General features: G+C 39.9%; 1 protein-coding gene and 1 long non-coding RNA gene across 25 annotated transcripts in view; one reads left to right on the plus strand and one right to left on the minus strand.

Annotated features, from left to right (window-relative positions):
- The first annotated feature begins 56 nt into the window (after positions 1–56).
- On the plus strand, positions 57–9002 carry LOC142052840 (uncharacterized). Of its 2 annotated transcripts, XR_012659013.1 has the most exons (5): positions 57–1709; positions 2010–2187; positions 6195–6785; positions 7718–7821; positions 8643–9002. It is a non-coding gene; the product is annotated as an uncharacterized LOC142052840 (long non-coding RNA). The 2 variants fall into 2 exon arrangements; XR_012659012.1 differs by lacking the exons at positions 57–1709; positions 2010–2187 and adding an exon at positions 5834–5917.
- A 6667-nt stretch (positions 9003–15669) lies between these two features.
- The window catches only part of CLASP2 (cytoplasmic linker associated protein 2), a 153989-nt gene continuing 147222 nt past the window's right edge, over positions 15670–22436 (minus strand). For all 23 annotated transcript variants that reach the window (XM_075083525.1, XM_075083523.1, XM_075083520.1 and 20 more), the window contains 4 exons: positions 22241–22369; positions 20324–20530; positions 19068–19184; positions 15670–17993 (listed from right to left, as the gene is read on the minus strand). In XM_075083525.1, coding sequence (XP_074939626.1) covers positions 17907–17993; positions 19068–19184; positions 20324–20530; positions 22241–22369 — 540 coding nt within the window. In that variant the 3' untranslated portion in view covers positions 15670–17906. The remainder of the gene's footprint in view (positions 17994–19067; positions 19185–20323; positions 20531–22240; positions 22370–22436) is intronic.

A 22436-nucleotide genomic window follows, 5' to 3' on the forward strand; every position in this document is an offset into this window, starting at 1 on the left:
GGGAGCCCCGCCCCAGGGCGGGCAGGCCCGTCGTGCACCACGGCGACGCCCTTCCGCCCTCCCTCCTCCCCCGCCCGGCATGCTGGGAGCGGAAGCGGAAACGGAGCCGAAGGGCGGGCAGGAAGCGGCGTCAGGTCCCCGCGTTACAGCTTCGCGGGGCGGGCGGCCGTGAGGGCTGAGTCCTTCCCCCGCCTCCGGGGCTGCACCTCCCGGTGCGGGGCGGTCGCAGCCAAGGAGGCCGGAGCGTGTGTCACGGGCCGCAGGCTCCCCAGAGCCGGCTGGGCGGAGGAACGGGCCCGGCCCCGCCTCGCCCTCGGCCACTGCAGCCCGCCCGGCTCGCGAAAGGCAAATCAGTTACACCGCAGTACGTCAGCTTCTTATTCTCGGAAGAGAGTAACGGTATCGGAAAAGAAAGCGGCTGACGTCGCCTGCTGTGCCTCTACCTTTATTTTCCAAAGAACAGAGGAGCTTACCCTAAAGAACCCAAACCTAGCTGCAATCTAAAAGACCAATTAACAATCTTCAATACTATGGGGTGATAGAAAAAAGGCTAAAGTACATGCAAGGCAGAAAAATACTTAGGTGTTATGTCTAGTATACTACTTCACATGCTGTAAATGCACTACTTCATGGGAGGATCAAAATCTCAACACCTCTGCATGCTGGAGTTGGTAGCCTGTTTTGCCCATCTGTGATTCAGGTCCATTTTCACATACCATGTCCTTTCCAAGGTCCTGAATAACAGCACTTGCTTGTGGAACTGTGCATATCCTGAATCTTAAGAGTTCTAGTGCAGCTTAATTGGTACCCTTCCTAATGTATTTGCTCCCTTCCTGCTCTGCTGAGGAGGACCGTGGAGTGATGGCGGACAGCATGGTGACCATGAGCCAGCAACATACCCTTGCGGCCAAGAAGGCCAACAGTGCCCTGGGCTGCATTAAAAGGAGTGTGGCCAGCAGGTCAAGAGAGGTTTTCTTCCCCCTCTACCCTGCCTGAGTAAGGCCACATCTGGAGCAGTGTCCAGTTCTGGGCTCCCCAGTTTAAGAAGGACTGGGAACTGCTCAAGCAGGTCCAGTGGAGAATTACATGATGATCAGGGGACTGGAGCATCTTTCTTACAAGAAAAGGCTGAGAGACTTGGGTTTGTTCAGCCTGGACAAGAGAAGACTGAGTGGGATCTCATCAATTCTTACAAATACCTGAAGGATGAGTGTCAAGAGAGTGGGGCCAGACTCTGTTCAGTTGGAACACAGGAAGTTCTAGCTAAAATGAGGAAAAACTTCTTTTCTGTGAGAGTGACAGAGCAGTGGAACAGGCTGCCCAGGGAGGTTGTGGAGTCTCCTTCCCTGGAGACATTCAAAACCCACCTGGATGCGTTCCTGTGCCCCTGCTCTAGGTGTGCCTGATCAAGCAGGAGGGTTGGACAAGATGACCTCCAGAGGTCCCTTCCAACCCCTGCCATTCTGTGATTCTGTGTGGACTCAAAGTCTCCAGCTTGTTAAAACAAAAGCATGCCCAAATGTGAAGGCTCACGTGCACTAGCAGGCAGGACAAACTCAGAAGTGACTGGAGACACACCAGACACGTGGTCATACTCTCAGGTCAGAGCCCTTTTGTCACCCAATTGCTAAAAGGAAGCTCCTGTAAACAGATACAGATCAAGCAGATACAGCTAATGCCAGCTTCAGGTTAAACTGCATGCACCTGTGGTAAGGTGAAAAGTGCACTATCTATAAAGGATTGTCTTTGCTTAGTATTCATTTCCTTTGTTTCCTTCTGGCCTTTGACTTGTTTCTTGGCCTGTTTTACAACAACTTAAGACCATTTTGTAGGTTTTGAGATGCATTAAGACTGCTTTTCTCTCCTTAACAGGCTACAGAGTTAAATCCAGATGTATTCCAGTAGCAACAACTTTGTCATTCTGGAATATGAGCTTACATTTTGTAAAAATTACTGAAGTAGCTTGACTTTATGCTATTACTAAAATTGATTATTTTATATTCTCCAAGGATGGGATCCAAGATGCACCTAAGCTTTTAATAAATAATTCTTACTGATTATAATGGCCTGGCAGTTGGAGAAGCCCAGGAGGGATGCAAGGAAGAACTGGAACTGCCAGCAGCTTAGATTTTAATCCTGCCCCCTCTGGTCATAGAACACTTAGTCCAGTGAGTGGATGCTCATAGGGTAAGTAACCCACAGCTTCATGTAAAGAAGGGTTCTCAAAACAACTCAAATGTTAGTCATTCAGAGGATTGCTAAATAATTTTATGAGAGGTTTCATTAAAATGATACACCCAGTGAAGAAACGACAGAAAAAGGGTTGAGACTGTAAAATGTGTTTTCATCATGCCGTTACGTGCTTTAAGTAAAATTGCACAAGTTTTTTCAAAAGATACAAGTCAGGAAGGCCCCAACTTCATTAATGATTAACAAAATACTATCTGTTGTTCAAAATGTACATACGACCTCCTCAAAGCTGAAGAGGAACACACAGGCCATGATTTTTGTTTTTTAAAGGCAATTTGTAAGTTAAGATTCAACTGCCAGCTTCTGCAGAAAATGGTACTGGTATTTTTGCTGCTGTAATTGATTTAAGAGTTTTCTGCCTGTCTGTGGACAGGTGAACAATTCATCTGCATGTAAGAGGAAGCTGAAAAAAAGAGGGAAGTTTATAAAAAAGGCATGCTTATGGACAAGTCACCAGCATAGGCGCTAGCTACGAAGTTAGAGCTTTCAGTGAGAACTGAAATCACCACAGGCAAAATACCTCTTTTAAGTCTGACAAGACGACAACAATATCCTGAATTAATGAATTTATTATTATGACAGAATTATTTGTTAGCACTTCCGAAGATGGATAACAATCCAAATGATGGCATTCGTTTATTTCAGTGACTGTTATGGGATGTTTATGGTCCAGTTAATAAATCAGCAGGCATTATTCAGCATATAACCTAGTGGCTACAAGGCTAGCTTAAACTCCTACCATTGTAGAATTACAGAGTTTCAGCTGAAAACTCAAACCTTACCCTATGTGGACATTAGTAGAGCTAAAGTGGACTTGATACAAATAAGGCAGCATAAATAACACTAAAAACCACTTCTGATTTTCTGATACAAAAGGAAGCAATGGCTTGTGGGAAAGTAAAAGTAGTGCAGTCTACTTCTGACAGAGATAAATTAAGACAGGATCCAAGACCAGAGAAGCCAGATGCAGTTTGATTTATGCATAGCAAAACTGGTTTCTCTGCTTACTGTACTTACATTAACATAGCTACATAGCAGTTACAAGATCATAAACTGATGATTTTTATACTGGGAATTGCTTTCTTCTGACATAAATTCCAGCCACTGCTGTGGGCATCTCGAGTGGGTACAGTAAGACCCATCCTCTCACAGTTCACTCTATAGATGTTGGGTAAAGCTTGTCTGTGATAAGCAAACTGACCTTTAGCATTTCTGAAGATGTTACCTTTAGCTCTTTTAGGACACAAAATGCCTTTCTATTGAACTACAAATATTACAGTGCATATCTTCAGCATTATTCATATCCCCAGCTAATTTCTAGTAGAGGTTTGTGGTGTGTTTGGGTTGTTTTTTTGTTGTTGTTTTTAAAGTACAGGCCTGTGATGCATTTGCTTTCTTTGGGGCAGATTCTGTGATCAGTCCCATTCTCAGATCGTCCGCTGAGGACCAGCAGCGCACAGAAATACCACTTGCCAGCCAGATCTCGCCAACTCCAACGTATGGAGTTGTAACTTCAGCACAAATCAGCTCAAGTACTCAGCTTAAATGTCTGGTTTTTGTGATTACGATGCAGTGTTCTCAACTTTTGCTGAAAGAGTTAAGATACAGCTTTAGGCAGGTAGCAATTACAAACAGAAACCGTGAAAACAAAATTTTTTCTGTTCTCCTTTTCAGGTTTTTAAACTAGCCTTGTGATTTTTTTTAATGCCTACAGTTGACATTCTGCATATTGTAGTATGAATGGTAGCTGCTCCCATAGCATTTTTTAGTTTTTAATCCTAATTTTTCTGTTAGTCTTCCCATAATTTAATTTTCAGGATGATTTGTTGCTGAACTTTTATATAAGCCCCATGCAGGGTCCCACAAGTTAAGCCCATGAGCCTGTTTTGAGGATAAGATTACAGAATTTGTGCCTAAATTGTAAATATTTGCTTATTGGTAAGGCTGAGAGCAGAGGCTACAGACAGAGAAGACTCCATATGCTTTACAGAATGATACTACTTTCCTCCGGTCTCTCCCCAAAGCCTTGCCTGCATGAAAAGCATTCAAAACTTTCCACCTGCCTGGTGGAATTGTCTAAAATCAGAGTGAAGCATTTTGAGATCTCAGATTGCTTCTCTAACCCTCTGAGCAGGTCAAATCCACAAACTTAAGTCATCAGCAAAGGCATTCCCTGTGGCCCTGCCATTCCATTTCTGCATACCCGTCACCAGACCCTCCAGCTGGAATTGGAGATTTGATACAAGAGTGCGAAGCGCATGCAGGGAAAGCCTGATTTTGCAAATGTATCTGCATAGATGTGTTCTAAGTACCGTTTTACTGGGATGTGGGAGAAGGGATCCTGGGACACTCCTTTCTCCACCTGCTCTTCACTAACGCTGCCTGGCATCCTCCCCTGAAGTTGATTGCTGTTTATATATAAGCCTTACTGACATCTAGATGTGGGGCTGAAGTGTGGCACTCCACTAAGACCAGGCTGAAGCCTAGTGCCTGAACTAGGATAGGTTTGTAACCTTTTTGCTTACGCCAATTGGCCTCAGGGGCCAATCTTGTTAGCTCCTGTACACAACCCTGAATTTTTGGAAGTGCCCCCCGCCCCCCCCCCCCCCCCCCCCCCCCGCCTACATTGTATTTCAATATGAAAACACAGATGTGGGCTGCCATCCAAACCTAAAGGCAGGTGCTCAAAAGTGTGTGGGAAGAGTAACTTCAGAGGGAGTTGAGTGGCAGATTTTTAGATAAGGGCAGGGAAACCGAAGACAGACAAGGCCATGCTGAGAACACTCCCTAAGAAAAGCAAGGAGGGGATGGAGCTCCTCTGGGCTGAAAAGAGGCTGAAGAAGGGGGACCAGAGGTGTGAGTGGGCATCCTCGCTTCCCATTGCTGTTTGGTTCCTTTTGCACTGGGAACCGTGCATGTCACTTGTAAACAGGATTGCATGAGGGAACTCCAGCACCTGTTCTTCGTTTCTGGTTTACTGCTCAAGTCAGTAGAAGCGGCACTGTGTTTGCTACATACTTGTGTTAGTCTAAATTTCAAATCACCCTGACCTTTGTATTGAAATGGATTGATTTTATAAAACTCCACTGCAATTTCATTAGTTTCATACTTTGGAACACAAATATAGCTGCAATTCCTTTGCTTTTTTTTAAACCTAAAACTCAACACATTTCTAATAAAAACATGCTACTCAACAATTCTACAAGAGCAGAAATAATGTTACGATACAGCAATAGGTGTGAGACTACCAACATACAAAAAGCCATGTCAAGGTAGATGGTTAAACGTTATCATGTTTACATACATTGTATTTAGCCAAAAAGTAATAAGCTGAGGTTTAATACAGAGAGTGAACCACATTATAAATTGAAACTCAATATCAAGACTATCTGGAGTCTATGAGCCTAACTGTTGTCAAAGCATAGTCCTTTTTAATTATAAGAAAAATCTGAATACTGTACACAAATAATATTTTAGTCACGAAGAGGTAAAGTAGGTTCATAGCTCACAGGAATGTGCTGATGCAATAAGCTATATATTGCATCAGAATTTCAACGCAAAGCATTTAGCCGGTGTGCCTGGACTGGTAGCACAAGCAGCCTGTAGTCCTGATCCTGCAGATCAGCTAAGCTTTAGCAGATAATCAAAGCAGATGCGAAACATCAAGGTATTTATAAGTCTGCATTACTTTGTATAAACAGTTTTGTCTACAGACTGTGAATGTAATTTGAAGAGAAACAAAAAATCAACACAGAAATGAACACAAACTGAATCTCCACGATGTTGACTGTACTGCTCAGACTGTTCTCAAAGCATCTGAGATCACCAGCTCGATTTGAAGGCTTAGAACTTGGGAATTAGCAAAGGCTGCGCAGTCTGCATTCTTATGTCTTATAGCATTATAATTATTGTTAAAAATCACCCCCATTCTTTTCTTACCGCAGGTAGCTGCTGTTACTGGTGGGATACTGGTGATGGTGATAATGTTCAGGCTGGCTGTGCCAGAAAAGCATTTTGGGATGAGACGAAGCGTTGTGCTCAGCTAAGAGATGGTCACTGCAGCAATGGGAGAGAGGAAAGAGAAAACAAATACACACATTCAGATTAAAGTCGCAGTTGGGTTCCTCTCACACCTTTACATTTAGCTGCTGCCAGCAAATTTGCCGGTGCCACTCTCTCCAGAAGAGGCCGGTAGCTGAAGTCTCGGCTGGTCCCCATGTACTCTCCTGCTCCCCAAAACTGCTGTGCCATTAGTTGCTGCCCCGTTGCAAGGCTTGAGTACCAGCTGATGTGACACCAAGCGTCGCCCAGACCTCAGCAGCGTCCCTGCTGATCTCCTCCCCACCCTCCACACTGTCAGAGCCTCGCTGAGCAGAACTGAGTGTTACGGGGCCAAGAGAAAGAGCAATTTCACAGCACTTTTGCCTCAGAGAGGCATACAGCTCCCTCTTTACACAGTCTGCTCAGAGTACTTGGACATTTTAACCTGGAAGAGAACACGAAAAAAAGGTGGAATATACAACAATCTCTTTAAGGTGAGCAAGATACCTTCTCAATAGTGTTTAGACTGTATTCCTTTTGCCTGTTCATTCTGTACAATAAGAATGTACAGTAAGTTATGGTATGTACTTGTAACTTCAAGTAGCAGGATACTACACAGTACAACTTTATAGTCACCTTCTTGCCATTCAAAAAGATTTTTAAAAAACCCAATGAAAGCACTGTCAGACTGCAGGGAAAATACTTATTCCAACATCCAACACACACACACACTTCAGGAAAAAATACTCAGATGCAAACCAGCTGCTTGGTGCACTCATGTCTCAGTGCCGTTTGCTTGCCTGAGTTTGCAATATCGACTTTAAAACACACGAAATAGCTGGATCGACCAGTACTACGACCTTGACACTCAGAAATAAGAGGGCACACATCCAAAAACCTCATCTGAAAATCGTTACCTGCAGAGGGCACCCATTCTGCTTGAAATAGGAAGGCCTAATAAAAAATAGTAGTTTCTGGGTTTGTTTGTTTTAAATACCACCTGCACACAAGCACACACTGCTTGTTCCTTACAATTCATTCCATAAAATGATACTTTTAAAAGGTATTGCAATATTGTGACAACACCCAGGATATGAAAATCAGAATATCAAAGAGCAAGGTTCTGGAAAAAAAAAAAAAAAAAGAGGAATTACTTATTAGAGTGATAGTCATATCCAGCAGTCAAAAAAGCTTCAAACAACACTGTTGCTTGGATATTTTCATAGCATGAGGCAGTTCTCCTTTGACTTCCCATTCTCTTTCAACATGAAACACCACAAACAAAAAGCAAAGGCCATAATAATAATAGAAGAGGAACTGTAAATACAGGAGGAGAAAAAAACACCCACATGTGACGCTGTCCAGAAATGCAGACAAGGATTGGGATTGCTGGCTTAGTGATTCTAAGAGATTATTCTCTTCCAAGAGGCATCAAGGTACCTCAAGGAGGGCTGACATAACACAGACCTGCTTGTGTACAGAGACTGATCTTTGCTCCAGCAAGGATGAGAGATGGAGGAGCATCTCAAGGTGAGTTTTTCCACTTATATGTCTGTATGTAACCTCATACTTTTACAAAGCGCCCTCCTAGCAGATGTAAAGGGCTGCATGAGTCCTAGTGGTCACTGCTTCACTTTTTAAATAACTAATTTGATTTCAGTGACTGTAGGAAAAGCGTATGTATCCTGCTATCCAGTTTGCTCCACCTACTGGCAAGCTGTAAAATAAAAATCACTCCATCTCTAGCCCTATATTTAGGCAAAGGTGTTTAAACGCGTACAGTGCGTTGTATTTGGAAGCCCCGTTTCCCTTTGCACTGATTATTCCCAAGAAAAGGACTACACCGCCCTCAAACCACTTTCACGATCTTCCCTTGGGACTGACGTGAGCTTCCCACATAGAGGGTAGGCATCTGTTTTGTTCCGTGACTTGTATTTCTATTAAATGGAAAGAGTAATACCACAGATTCCCTCTAACTTGAAGAGCTTTCAGTCCCTAGCACAGGGTGGCTCCCAGCTCTTACGTGAATCCCACAGAGCTCATGTGGCTTTAAATTATCCAGCACTTTCCCCCCCACCCAAAGTGGCCTGTTGCTTTTGACAGATGGGTGTTTGTCAAAATGCACATGGGAACACTGCAGTTTTGATCCATCTTTTTTTGTGAATTCCAAGAGAGAACCTGTGAGCAAAAGCAATTGACATTCCCAGACTAATCAGTAGCCTAATTTTTATTTATGCACACACATCTAATATGTATACTAAAAAACTGCACTCCTATTTTTCCATCTTTAGCAGAGTAGACTTTGTTACTAACCCCTTTAGAATTAATTTTTCTATTTTTAAATAACACAGACACAACATACCAGAAGTCCTAGATTTGTTCTTAAGACAGACAACTTGCTGTTGTTGAAAATAACCACCCCGGGGGAGCTATTTTGAACTTGAGAGTGTGGCCACAAAAGCTGCCGCTACAAACCATCATATCCCACGGCGACCACTGTTCCTGATGGAATAGAGAAGCAAAGCAGAACCAAATCTTGTGGTCTTCCATACAAAAGCACTGTGGAAAAGGAAAATTTGCCTCTCTTTTCCTTCCAAAGGTTGACAAGACCCTTGATGCACTACTTTTAGAAGCTTTGAGTTCCTTTATGGAAAGTACTAGACAGAACATGTAGGAAAGATGTTATTATTCAAACTGAAATTAAACACTAATAAAAATAGTTTTCTTTCTTCTCTTTACAATCTTGTGTTTTGACTGATCCTTGTTGCAAACACTAAATGGGTAAAACCTCACGTACAGTAAAGCTTAGTTTTAAAAATCAGTATAAATTTACCAGATTATATTTAACTCTGGTATTTTGCTGTGTGAAGCACTGTGTATTCCCCACACCCACACCTGCTGCCCTTGACTGACCTCTAGACATAAAGGTATGTGGTTACACGGTCTTGCAAGTTTGGGGACAAATAAGGTGAGCTTTTTATCTTGTACTGTTTATTGTTAAGGGGCTATTTTTGTTTCTTGCTTTATAATCTGCCCAGTAAATACTAAAACAGATCTCAGCAAAGGAGCACTGTATACACAAACAACAAGACATTATTTATTTAAAACATCTCTTGCTTTAAGGCTTGTGTATGGCATGCAAAGTCCAACCTGAAATTTAAGGTGGGGAGGCTAATGTTTTGCTAATGGGTGGATCTGCACTGAAGTTAAGTACTTTAGCATATGGTGCCTGAAAACTTTAATTATTGGATTTTTCCATGAGCAGCATCCAAAATGATGGGGTCTCCTAAGGCATCATTCAATTTGCTCATCTTTTTTATAGTGATCAGACTCCTCACTTCATTTTCCGATTGCCCTTCTGAGAACTACAGCAAATGACATTAAATATTGGTATTATAACTGGTTATATACACAGAATGTCATCTTTGTGGCAAGTAAAAATTACTCTACGAACACCACACAGAAAAACTCAATCAGGTGCCATGTAAGACATTGTAAATTCAGCATACATTCTGAAAAAATATTTGAAGGAAGTTTTTGCCATCCAGGGATGATTTTTAGTTGTGCTTAAAATGCTAGGTCAGTTTAAAATTAGAAGACAGGTTTCTATGTATGCAGGAGCAATCCCTACACCCTTCAGCCCCAAAACAGAGTCTAGAGGAGCAAGTAGTGCTATTTTGATGCACCCTGTTTGGTCTTTGGATGCTTTCTGGCCGTGTAAAAGTTGCTGCCAAATGCAGGGTAACTTTGGAATGAAAACACCTGTCAAACCAGACATCGGTGACCCTGTTCCCCATAATCATTACGTAACACTGAGGTTTTGACATCTAGATGACACTCCCTGCTTGGATGGGCTGTGAATCCACCATACATGTATGTGAAAGGTGCTGGAACATATTTCTTGCCCTTCCTCATATGCACTTCTGAATACATAACCCTTCTGTGTCTCCTACAAACACTGGTACTGGACTATATTCATTGCCACTACTATAAGTGAACTTTAACAATGACAGGTAACAATCAGAAGGAAGAAAAACTCCTGCATGTGATCCATCACTGCACAGACTTGCAGTTCTCACCACACATCTGATGTGTTAAGAGTTGGCCCAGCTCAGTCCTATTGCTGTGTGTGAAGGGGGCAAGAAGTACGCGATCGCTGGTGACAGTCTGCGAACAGCGAAGCGCTGTGTCTGTTTAGCGCACTAAAGGATAAGCAGCAATGCCCGCATATTCTCCATGTCCACCTGCCACCTTTACTGTGGATTGTCAGATGGTTTTAGACATCCTAATCTCTGCCTGCTTAATGCTGAAGCACTGCAAGGACTGCTGCATTTATCAGTCCTTCCTCTGCGACACAGAACAACTCTCGAGAAGCAGGGCTGCCAAAAAGAAAGGAAGGGGCAATGGGAAAAAACAGAGAGAGTATTTTTGGTAGACCTCCTAAATTTCAGTAGAAATCTTAGGACACTAAGAGGACAGGACAAGGCAACACGTCACGGGGTACCTTCCCAGAACAGCACGTGCAACTGAGCACACTAAATACTTCAACAGCTCCTTCTGATCACTTTGATGAGATACATTAGATACGTAGCAGACCCTGTGCTTGGACTTGCTTCAGTATCTCCTTGATATGAGGCACTCAGAAATAACTTCATAGGTAAAGGAAAAATATGGATTGCTTCCAATGCCTCAAGTGTCAGTTCACCAAAAAAAAGTTTGGCTTTTTCTGAAGAAAGCAGGGTATGTTCCTTTCCTCATGGGAAAGGACTTCTAAAAAAAAAGTCTGAAAGTCTCCAGTGCAGGGTGTTCCTGCTCTGCAGTTTATTCCTCCATAGTCATATTCCTCACATAACCCTACTTCTGAATCTAAGAGGATGTGATTAAGATGCTGAGGTATGAACTGAGGAGTAAACACCTTACTGACTTTACATCTGATGAGATAAAGACATGGTAAGTACTACCTTTGCTTTCTTCTGTTTCTTCTGCTGCCTTTTAGGAAGACTTTAAGGCCTGCAAAGGAGCCTGTCATGTGGAGATCATTGGTAGGCATAAACAGATTTAGACACCAACATTGCCCAGAGAAAAATTCGATTTAACCCATCACATCACACCCAAATCAAAACTTAAGTTAGCAGGGTTTTGGGGCTGTGCCAAAGGACAGTCAGGTCTTTTTGTAGAAGATTCAGAAGTCTGTAAAGGTGGACAAGTTCAAGTGTTTGTTACCCTGCTATTCTGTGCTTGCTGTGTGCTTACTTGGTAGTCAAAAAAAAAAAAAAAATCAAAACCAGCATCTGGACTGGCAGACTGCTGCAGCAGCGTAGGCTTCCTGCCCGTTCTGACACAGAAAAGGCAGCTCAGCTCCTTCTCATTCCTAATTGACAAAGTCCCTTTTCCCCAAGGCTCTGAGGCAGCTTTGGAACTCTGCCAGGTCTAACATTTTCTAGCACCTTGCTGTCTTGGCTTTGAGGACAAAATCCTCAAATATCAGTGTTTTCCTCTTAATTCGCCATGCAGAAAGCAAGACAGTCTGTATTCCAAGAAAATCCCCGTCCTAAAAACATTACAAACCATATGGCATTTTTAAGGTTTTTAAGAACAAGAGCTACACCTTACAGGGGGTTAAATTAAGGATATATACCATGTCTCTCTCCTCATGTTCTGTAACAACCCTGTTATTTTCCACTTCCTAACAGGGCAAAAATCTCCCTTCTTGCATGGTTCAAGAAGCAATGGCTCATTAACAGACTTCTGAGAAAAGGGCAGCCTCTGATGGTACCAGCAGTTGCTTTTAAGTTTGAAAAAGTTTCCTCTGACAATTTATGAACAAACAACAATCAAGTAATATCCAATTAAGATTTATCTTCCTAAGCCAATACAGGCCATCTAAATAGTGACGCGTGAAAACTCCTTAGGGAAAACAGGTCATTTCATCTGGGTAAAATAGTTCCATTAGTTGGCCAACATGGCCACAGCTGTAATCTGAAAGATCAAAACCCGTATCAAACAGCATTTCTCTACATAAAATGCAACTGTCTATAATGATATTTAGTATGGTGCAAAAGTGTTCCATCCACCTCAATTTATGTTGTGCTGAAAGGGCAAGAAAGTAACAGGCCAGAAATTACTATTTTACCAGATTAGAGGCTTTTTGCACTTGAAATGTAACTGTAATGGTACACAATGTATTATTTCACATTAGCAGGTAGATCAATTAAAAGAGCCTAATCTGCAATTAGCTGAAGGCTTGCCCTTCAGCTGTTAGAACCAAGTTGAAATCAGTTTCCTTGTCTTCCCTCATATTTTAACATGAGCTACATGAGCTCAGGCTAAACAAACTGTGCTAAGAAATGGTTTGGTGTTTTTTTTTCCCCTCCCCCCATCTCCCCCCAGTAAAGGCAGACCCTCAAAAGCCCAGGAGAGATGTTCACGTTTGCCAGCATCTCTGGCAGAAGTTTCTGAGCCTGGGGTGCTGCTGGGGGACCAGTCCGAGATTGTTGCCCAACGTGACTGGCCTGGAATAGATGAAGGGAGCTCCCACGAGGTATGCTGTTGGATCTGCCACGGGCAGAGATGAGTAGATGATGAGGGAATAACTGACCAGTCTAGCTGACTTTTGGAAGTCTGCCTAGTGCCCAACTTAAATATACATGTTTGGTTTTACTGGTATAAATCTTCCTCGGGCAGACAGGCACCACCTTTGAATCTAGCCTGACATAGAGTTAACAGAACTGACTCCGGTATGAGTTTGTAGAGGTCCAAAGATTTGCATTGGTGGACAGTAGCACACTAAAACAGAAAACCTGTAGAATTGTGATGCCCAAGAGAAAGTTGAGTTTCCTTCCTACCTACTGCCAATGGTACCAAGTCTGGGTATCAAACAGGTATGTTGCTTTTTCTACTGAAGAAAGGTATTTTCCACGTTTCGCTATCCATAATTTTTTTCCAATCTTACTCCCTCAAAACATGCTTCATTAGGATCACTTACATCTACCTAAAATACATCAAGAGTTAACAGAATTTTTATGCTTGAAAGAAATCATATGGTATTCAAAACTGCTTGCAGAATACCATTCCAAAGCTTCCAAGAGTTAAACAGCAATTTACAAACAGTTGCGATTCTGTCCCAGCAGAAATTGCCTATAACCAAACTTTCCTCAGTAGGGAACTTCTCAGTAAATGCACTTATTATCCTAAAATCCTATCAGCAAATGAAGAAACTTCTTTAACTGGGATAATGCAAGCTGCATGGGTCTTAAGACATACAAACAAGTACACAAGTTAGAAAAAAACCAGTAAATAAAGTTTGATTTTTTTCCATGTGCCAGACCAGCAGTTTCTCAAACTTCCCACTTTACTGAAAATCACCTGTGTTTTAACAAAAAAGAAAGAAAAATTTTAACCTGTGTAAGAGAGTATTTCTAATATACGAAGCAAGTATTTGAAGTATGTGCTTTTAAAGAGTTGGAAGACATAATTACAAAATGTAGGGGGGAAAATGCAAGTTTTATTCAGAGAATGCAATATGAATATTGACTTTCACCTTACCTGGAAAGAGACTGCAACTGCAAAACTGATGAGTTTACTGTTTTAATTGGGAGAAAACATCGATTTTGTTTCTCCAGATAATCCTCCAGTTCCCAGACTGCCCATTTATTGCCATCATATTGATGCTTGTTGCAATCTATGTTCGTATTTGCCAAGTCCCAGCCTGGCGCAGTGGAAGTTACCACAACCAGGGGAACCCTTCTCACTAGCCTATCACTGGGAGTAACTGTAGCATAATTCAACAGATTTAGTCTTCAAGATTATTTTCTCTTTTATGGTTGTTTTCCAAGGGACAACATCATATTCAGAATTTGAATTCTTTTGCTGAAAATTAAACTGTGAGCACCTCAGGCCTGCATTCTCAACAGGCTTTTTACATGGGTATGTTTGTGAATTTACTCAAACATTTAAGCATTCAGCGAAACTACTAAGAACACGTAAGTGTTTCAGGATACAAATGTTTGTTCTTTTTGCTCTGGGACTCAGACTGGAAATAATAAGCACAACTTAATCCGTTCCAACCTTTATCTTCAAAACATAGAGGCCACCCAACTCAGGAAAATTTACACGATCAGCTCTTCTTTCAATTTACATTCACTATCCCAACTTCCTCGCTAAGACTTCAGCTAAGCATATTGTGTTACTCAAAATTCTTTAAAGCAAATGGCACCCAAGTCTGAGACATCCAACACATGTGTTTCCTATCCTGACTCTGCAAGTAGCCTCCTTTCTTTTTTCTTCTTTTTTTTCTAAAGCCCAAACCCAACCTTTAAGAGTTACATTTCCGTATTCAAATGATTGCAATGACCTACCTTTAGAGAATATCAGAAAGAACATGAAGAAACCCTTTCTGAAAGAACAGCAACTTACAAATGTCCTAATTTTTCCCAGATCTTCATGCTAATCCATTAGAGAAACCACCTCAAGCAGGAATATAAGGCATGACTAATCACCGCTTGAACGTAACTGAGCTAATGTCTATTTATCATATAGGAAATGAAGGCAAAAAGCAATGCAGTGAATCTGGTAGGTGGCTGCAGTGGAAATAACTTTGTTGCCAATGACTACATTCTGATGGCTCCGTGTAATGTTTTTGATTTAGACAGATTCTATCCACTACAGCTGTTACATCTTTGTTGGAGACAGAACTAGTCATACCATAAGTAAAATATGCATTTAAATATATTGCATTTAGATTTTTAATACATGGGATATCCACACTTAGAACATTTAAAGGTGACTTAGAAGCAAAACTGAGGGACAAACTTTGTGTAAATGTCTTCCTCGCCCTCTACCTGGAACAAAATTTCTCAGTCATGTAAGGGGATAAAAGCATTTCTTATCAACTTTTCTTAACACACAAAAAAATTAGGTTCATCCAGAATATATACTGTAAGTTTCAATAACTTCTTTTTTCAGTGGGAACTAGCATCTTCAAAAAGATAACAAACAGCAGTCATCCTGCAATGATCCTCTGAAAATAAATACTACCTGTAGAAAAAGCAGGAATAACATATGGGACTATTAAGCTTAGAATCTGTACATTTTTTTTAAGTGATCTTTCATATCATCAAAATGTAAACTACAAGATTGTAGACTGAAAAATATTCTTGAAATATTAAAAAAAGGCAAGAAATGTATAATGTACAAATAAATGAAATAGTAAACAAGAAACCTGCCCAGATGAAGGAAACCGTGTGTTCATAAACATTCTATTCAATTTCCCAAAACCATTTTGGTTTGGCATACCTATACTCACAGCATGTTCTCAAATGTCAGGTCAGATTTAGTAACAAGGGTATATAAAGAAAGATCATTTAGACACACAAAACATGAAGATAAATTTTTCTTAACCAATATTGTATCAATCACATTTATAATTTTTCTTATAGCATGTGATAAAATAAAACAGAAAACCAGAATGTATACATTGCTATTTTTTTAAGTAATGTTATGTACATTTTATTGCCAGTATATGCACAATGGTAAGCATAGAACTATAAATACACAATGTAATTAAACAGTAGAAAACAACAAGGATGTTACACATAACAAAGGAAAGAAAGAGGAGATACTATTTTCTTGATGTAGCTGCTAAAAAGGGCGAGAGATGAGTTATGACAGTCTTGGTTTTAAGTCTTTACATATATTTCTACAACTTTTCCTCCAAATAAATCTCTGCAACGGTGTTGCTTCTTTAACAACCACACCTTAGCTCTTTCTATTGTATTCACTTCCAGCTGAAGTGAAAACAACCTTTCTTGTAACTACAAGCATCTGAAAAATTTTATTCAGTTTTGCTTTTCAGGGTTCCTAGCAAGTAAAGTGTATAAGTAGTTTCTTATGATATTTGGCTGCAATGTTTCAGAACAGTTTTAAACACATGTTAAGTGATAATTTGGGGAAAAAAATATTTTCTGTAGATAGTTCTTCCACTGGGTGCTATATGCAGCAGCTCAGTCAAAAATTAGTCATTCTGAAGAGGTAGAGAGAATTTTAGCCTCGCATAGATCATCATCCTTGGTACTGCTATTTTCTCTCTCATCAGGATACACTTCCTACAACTAGACAATATCACAGTCAAAGGGGAAAAAAGTCAGGAAAAAACAAGTTCCACCATTCCTGGGAAGAGCACTGTTTCATCCCAGTTCTCAGTTAATTAGCTTGCTGCTTATATCCAAGACCAAAAAAAAATAAAGAAAGAAAAAAGGAAAAAGAAAAAAAGAAAGAAAAAAGACAACATTTAGGGACACATTTACTTGATCTTTGTTCTCTTTCCATTATCAAGTTCATAAATACAAAGAACCATTATTCACAATAAACTAACTCTTTTTCAGAAATGGAAAAACAAACCCTGGAAACAATTCCACACCTTAAATCAGATGGGTCTTGAGGATGCTATTCAAGAAAACCATGCAAATAATTTGGTGCAGCTTTCCCATCTCATCCAAAATATATATTTTTTTTTAAATTAAAAGGTGGCAAGATCCATAGCATTTGTGACTATTCTCCCTCCCACCCCCCCCCACCCCCCCCCATTTAAATTCAGTGCAGAAAACCTTGGTGCTTTTAGGAAGGTAACGAATAAATAGTTCTCTGCACTGTTGTCATAAAATCCCATGTGAGTTACAATACAAGACTACTTGTTCCAGCAATTAGGTTGAGAGGAAACATTCTAGTGATAAAGATAAATACATACTGAGCATGCTTGGGCAGAGCACTCCATTCTGAAGCATCCTGCTTGAAGAACGAAAGGTGACAAGGATGGTTCACGTCCATCAAGTGACCATTAACTCTGCTGCTAAAAAGCAGACTGCCACACTATCACCAGGTCGGCAATGCTACCCTGAAAGGGCTGTCTTCCACATTAAGAGGTACTGGTTGTACCAGTCCCCTGCTGCGCACACTGAATTCTTATTTATGCAACAAACATACAACCAATGAACAATATCACTTTTACAGAACTGGATCGATCCAGCTTTTTTTTATAGGCATATTTCTCAATCTCCAGAATATCCCAAACAAGCTGTAAATAAGATGATGAACCACCAACACAGTGAACGAGTCTCACTGCAGTTCAGACTAGTTCAGCCTTGGTTCACATCACTTCTTGTTTCTAGCAAAGGACATGATACTCAAACAAAATAGCAATAAAAAAGTAATGTTATCTGCAGCTGAATAAAAGCAACAGAATTTATATTTTAACTTCTGAAGCTTAAAGTATAATTTTTAATTAGCATTAAAAAAATTTTTAATACAATAACACTGGCAAAAGTTAATGGGAAGACACGGAGGATTGTGAACAGGATAACTGATGGATTAGATTTTAGAATTTTATTCTGCTTTGATCAACTGATGTTAATACTGGTTTTTCTTGGATTTGGAATAATTCTATTGCAACAGTCACATGCAGGCTGAGGACAGCCACTGGTTAAAGGAAAAAAAAAACGAAAAAGAAAGGGAAAAAAAAAAAAAGAAAAAGTTCCAAAAGTTGTATGTAAGAATTTTCCTTTCACTGAAGAGGGCCTTGCCCTTGCTTTAGGAGACCTGGTTAACTCTTGTCAGCTTCATTAGCTTTGTCCAGACATATCTGCTGTTGTGTCGCCTGGTCCAGAGCCTGTCTGTGCACGTTTTATGTAAAGGTTCAATAATTTCATCTGCAAATACAAGCCAGAAATTCACATTTAATTAGTATTTGCAAACTGTACAGACTACAGGAATGGTATAAAAATGAGACGTTAAATCATCTTCTTTTCCCCACAAGCAAAAATGTTTTTACACAGCTGATTCAAAGGTAACACACTTGCCAATGAAAACATCTAACAGGGCAAAATTTGTCACAAAGAAACTGCTCAAGTTTCTTTAAAGGATGTAAAGAAGAGAACGATCTAAGGCAGCTAGATTAAGATAGATGGAATATTTTCCTCAAATTGCAATGCTGTTCTAAATAAGGCAGGTTTTTTTTTTCCTTTTAAGTTAATGTTGATGTTTTAAGCCTCTAGTAGTTAAGAAGTGTTGATGCTGGTACTTACTAAAGCTTTCAATACTGCCTAGAATCACATTCAACAAAATCACTGCCAGAGAGTATTTTTAAGATATAACTGTCTTATTCAAAGATACACAAAATCAATTGTCCTGTTTTATTCCCAAGCATGAAGAGATTCACAATTAGCATACAGCTGTTTGCATGCAAAAAACTGTATGTAAGAGATGTCAGTAAAATCATAAATATCCTGAATCAAAAAGGACCACAGACTGATTACTATTATTTCAAATTAGAGGTACTGAAAGGACTGAGGAAAGCAAAATAACAAGGAGGAAAATAAAACTGCGGTATGTAACAGCTACATATTACATTTATTGCTCTCCAGTCAGAACTTGCATGAAAAACAAGACAACGAATACTGATAGGAAAAGCCATGCTGAGTACAGCAATTATCACTACTACATGGGATACAACCAGTAACCACACCCATTAAACAGCACTAAGAAACATAATTTAGTATTTATCTTAATGCTGAAGTTCGTACACTTGCATAAATGAAGAGCTATGGATTTTCAGTTTTGAACATTTATGACAAAGTTATATTAATCCTCGGAGAGTTTCAGTATCCCTGATACTCTCATTCAAGTATATACTTTTATGTAACTTTCTGGCAATCGCAGCCAAAATGCAAATGCATACATGCAATTATGAACCCAGATTTCTTTAAATGTTATCTTTTACTTACTTTACTGCCAGTGAGTTGACTGAGATGTGGTTTTAGTTCATCACCAATTACTGCATGAATGGCTACAAGGCAGAAAACACATGCCTTACGAACACTGCTCTCTGAATTATCATAACCCTAGAAAGCAATAAAATTAACATTAATACCTTATCAGTTAATGATTAAAAGCCTCAGAAAGCTATTTACTTGTTTACTATAATAAATACATTGAAGTCTACAGCAAATGAATGCTAGTGTAGCCAAATGAAACATTCCAACAAAAAAACCAAACAGGCAAAATACAGAGCATGCGCTTAAAAAGCGGGCTGCTTATTAATCACTGTTGATAATGATCTTCCAGACTGAAACTAAAACCCACATAGTCCTCTTCATAAGTTACACTGAAAACAGAGCTGCTGTCATGCAATAGGCTAGTATGTAAGAGGACTTGTTCTAGAGCATACAGATATTTGCTTAAAGTAGAAGACCACTCCATCTAGAACCTCCTTACTCTGAAAGAAGTATTATCTCAACAGCTGAAGGTTATTTTGTTAACTCCCATCTTGTTCCTTAATGTTTCTTCTTTATTTTGCCACTTTGCTAGTACCCCATGCCTGGCTGTCTTGCTCATACCCTCTTCTCAGAGGGCCCCTTCTCTGCCTCTACCTTCCTGCAGGTGTATGATTGGATCACACTCATTAAAGACACAAATCTGCAGGCTGCAGCTGTCAAACTCTGAAAGTCTTTATCACATGCAAATTAACGTATCTTGGCTCTTGATAAGGTGGGAAAGAATTTATTTTTAAAGACAAAGGAAGAGAAACTTCTGATATCCTTCTTGTTTTATTAAACTTTCCCCAACTACTACTTTCCTCTTGCCTCCTCCAAACCATAAGTGATAAAACCCTACAATTATACACAAATACAACACGGACAATTTCAGACCACATCATTACAACTTGGAAAAGATACAAACAAAAATTTATCATCATTAAAGTATCTACCAAACTTAACTGTAACCAGTACTTTATATCCTACCGATATTTCCTTTGAGTCCTAACCACAGTTAGAATTTAGTTACATGTCAATCAAACAGTTTGTTCCCACTGCGTTATTTTGGGTCAAAGAAGTCATCAGCTATCAGACAAATAAAAACCTTCATGAGAACCAAGTGATACTGTTTTTAAGAAGTCTTTGCAGTTCTTATATATACACAGTCTCATTTGTTTGGTTTTTTCCTTCCCCCCACCCCTCCTCCCACTTTCTTCTCTCCTTACCTGTATTAGACCTGGCACAATCTCTGGTAAAAGCTGAGTAAGGGTTTCTTTAGATACTCTTTCTATGACTTTTGTCTGCATTTTGATTGCAGCCAGATTAATGGGGTAATCTGCAGTTTGGATAATTGGACAAAGAACTTTGATGCACTGATCTGGGCTAATAGAAGTGGCCAGCATGGAAGCAGCTTCTTCAGCAGATCTCACCACCTATTGAAAGAATAAGAGACATGGAAAAATTATATACAAGAGACTGTTATTATGGCCTGTTACCTGGCAGTAATGGTCTCGAGCATAAAAATTTCCTACCAAGATCTCTACAACACTATAGAAAATAAGTGAATAAAGAGCCCTTTGAAAATCTGTTTACAAGATTCCAACTGTGGGACATACCTTCCTAAAAACAAGACTCTTCCCAATGTTCTGTGACTAATCTATGTCCTAAAATATGCATATCAGTTTTTCAAACCTGCTTGTTGAATTAGATCTGAAATTTCTCTATTCTGCAATACCCTCCCAACTACATATTGAAATATCACCACCTTTGTACAACTGTAATTGCTTGTGTTGCCATTTGTTATGTCAGTGATCACTGAACAAAACATGTTTTCACATTCATCTCAAAACAGGTTCAATGACATGCCTAGGTTATTGCTTCAAGAAGTCAATCTAGCTGTTTTTCCTCCTCTCTAAGTTTGAAAGAAACTGACTAGAAAGTACTTTAAGCCTGAAAAACATGCAGAACAAGCAGTACAAGAGTAATCAGGTAGGAAGTCAATAGGTACAGAACCTCAGGATACAACATGGGCACAAGAGAAAATTCACATCTGATCTTCACGTTAGTGTAGCTGTGGTGTGTGCCATCTAACAGGACAAAGCGCTGCACAAAATCAGCCATCTGTACATCATTGATGTACAAAATCCTCCGTAACTGTTTCTCTCCATCCTTGTCCCCTCTACTCTCTCACTCATATACACAAAACCAAGAGAGAGAAAAAGCACAGTAACAGAGAAGGGAAGATGGGGACAAGACACTGCAATAAATACAGTATATGAAACAAATCAAAAGGGTGCAGGAATAGAGAAACGCGTATCAGATGATCAGACAAAAGTCATTGGTATGGGAGGAACTGCAGTCAAACTTCTAAAGCTCAACTCCACAGTATGCTCCATATACAGTAAGTGCCCTTGCATAGCGAGGGTAGGGAGAAGATGTACTCATTTAATAATAAACCTGCACTCTTTCTATAGCATGTGACACTGACGTGAACTGTTTAACACCAGGGTGATTACTGTATTTCTGTTTCTTATATCTACATGCATTATCCTTCATTGTGTATGTGTGCATCACAAATACTTCTGAGCAAGATTACAGGTATCCTTTTACTTCTGAATCCCCTCACTATTCTCGGCCACAACCAACTCCTCCCTTTGATATGATCCTGTGCATTCTCCCCTAACAACATTCAAAGCCACTCTCTCGAGTGGTGCAGAGCTGGCTAAAAATGGAAAGGGTTGACAATTCCTTGTCATGTTCAGTCCCATCTCTCAACCATAAACCTTAACGAAATCCAACCAGGACACCCGTATCTGTCTTAAAACGTCATACAAGCAAAAAAACTCCCTCCAGTTACTCCTTGGAGAGCTATAATGACACATCATTGGTTGCTGTGTCCTCTTGGACAGCTCCCAGGGCAATTGTTATTAGGGCTGATATTAAGCATTTGAAAGCTTATAAAACTGCAGGGCTTTTTTTTTACCTGGCACACCCGTGTTAACTAATAACAGCTAATGCTTCGGTATTGAACAAATTACTTCCTCAGTAAGATCTGACTAATTTCTCAAACATTTTTTGGGCAGCTGTTTCATTTTGTAATAATTTGTCATAACCTCAGACAAACAGAATAACTGTTTACTAACCTCCTTATGAGGATCCTTATGCGCTTCTAATGTCTTCATGATTGTGAGCTCTGCATAATTCTTAAACCTTGCTGGCTGGTTTCTTAGAATTTCTCTTAGAACTTTCAATGCCAAAGCTCTAATTGCATGCTAAAGATTTAATATTAAAATAAATGAGTTATGCCTCTTTAAACAGACATATGTTTTAACATTTGTT

The sequence above is a fragment of the Phalacrocorax aristotelis genome, chromosome 2, assembly GCF_949628215.1.
Source record: "Phalacrocorax aristotelis chromosome 2, bGulAri2.1, whole genome shotgun sequence".
Taxonomy (NCBI): domain Eukaryota; kingdom Metazoa; phylum Chordata; class Aves; order Suliformes; family Phalacrocoracidae; genus Phalacrocorax; species Phalacrocorax aristotelis.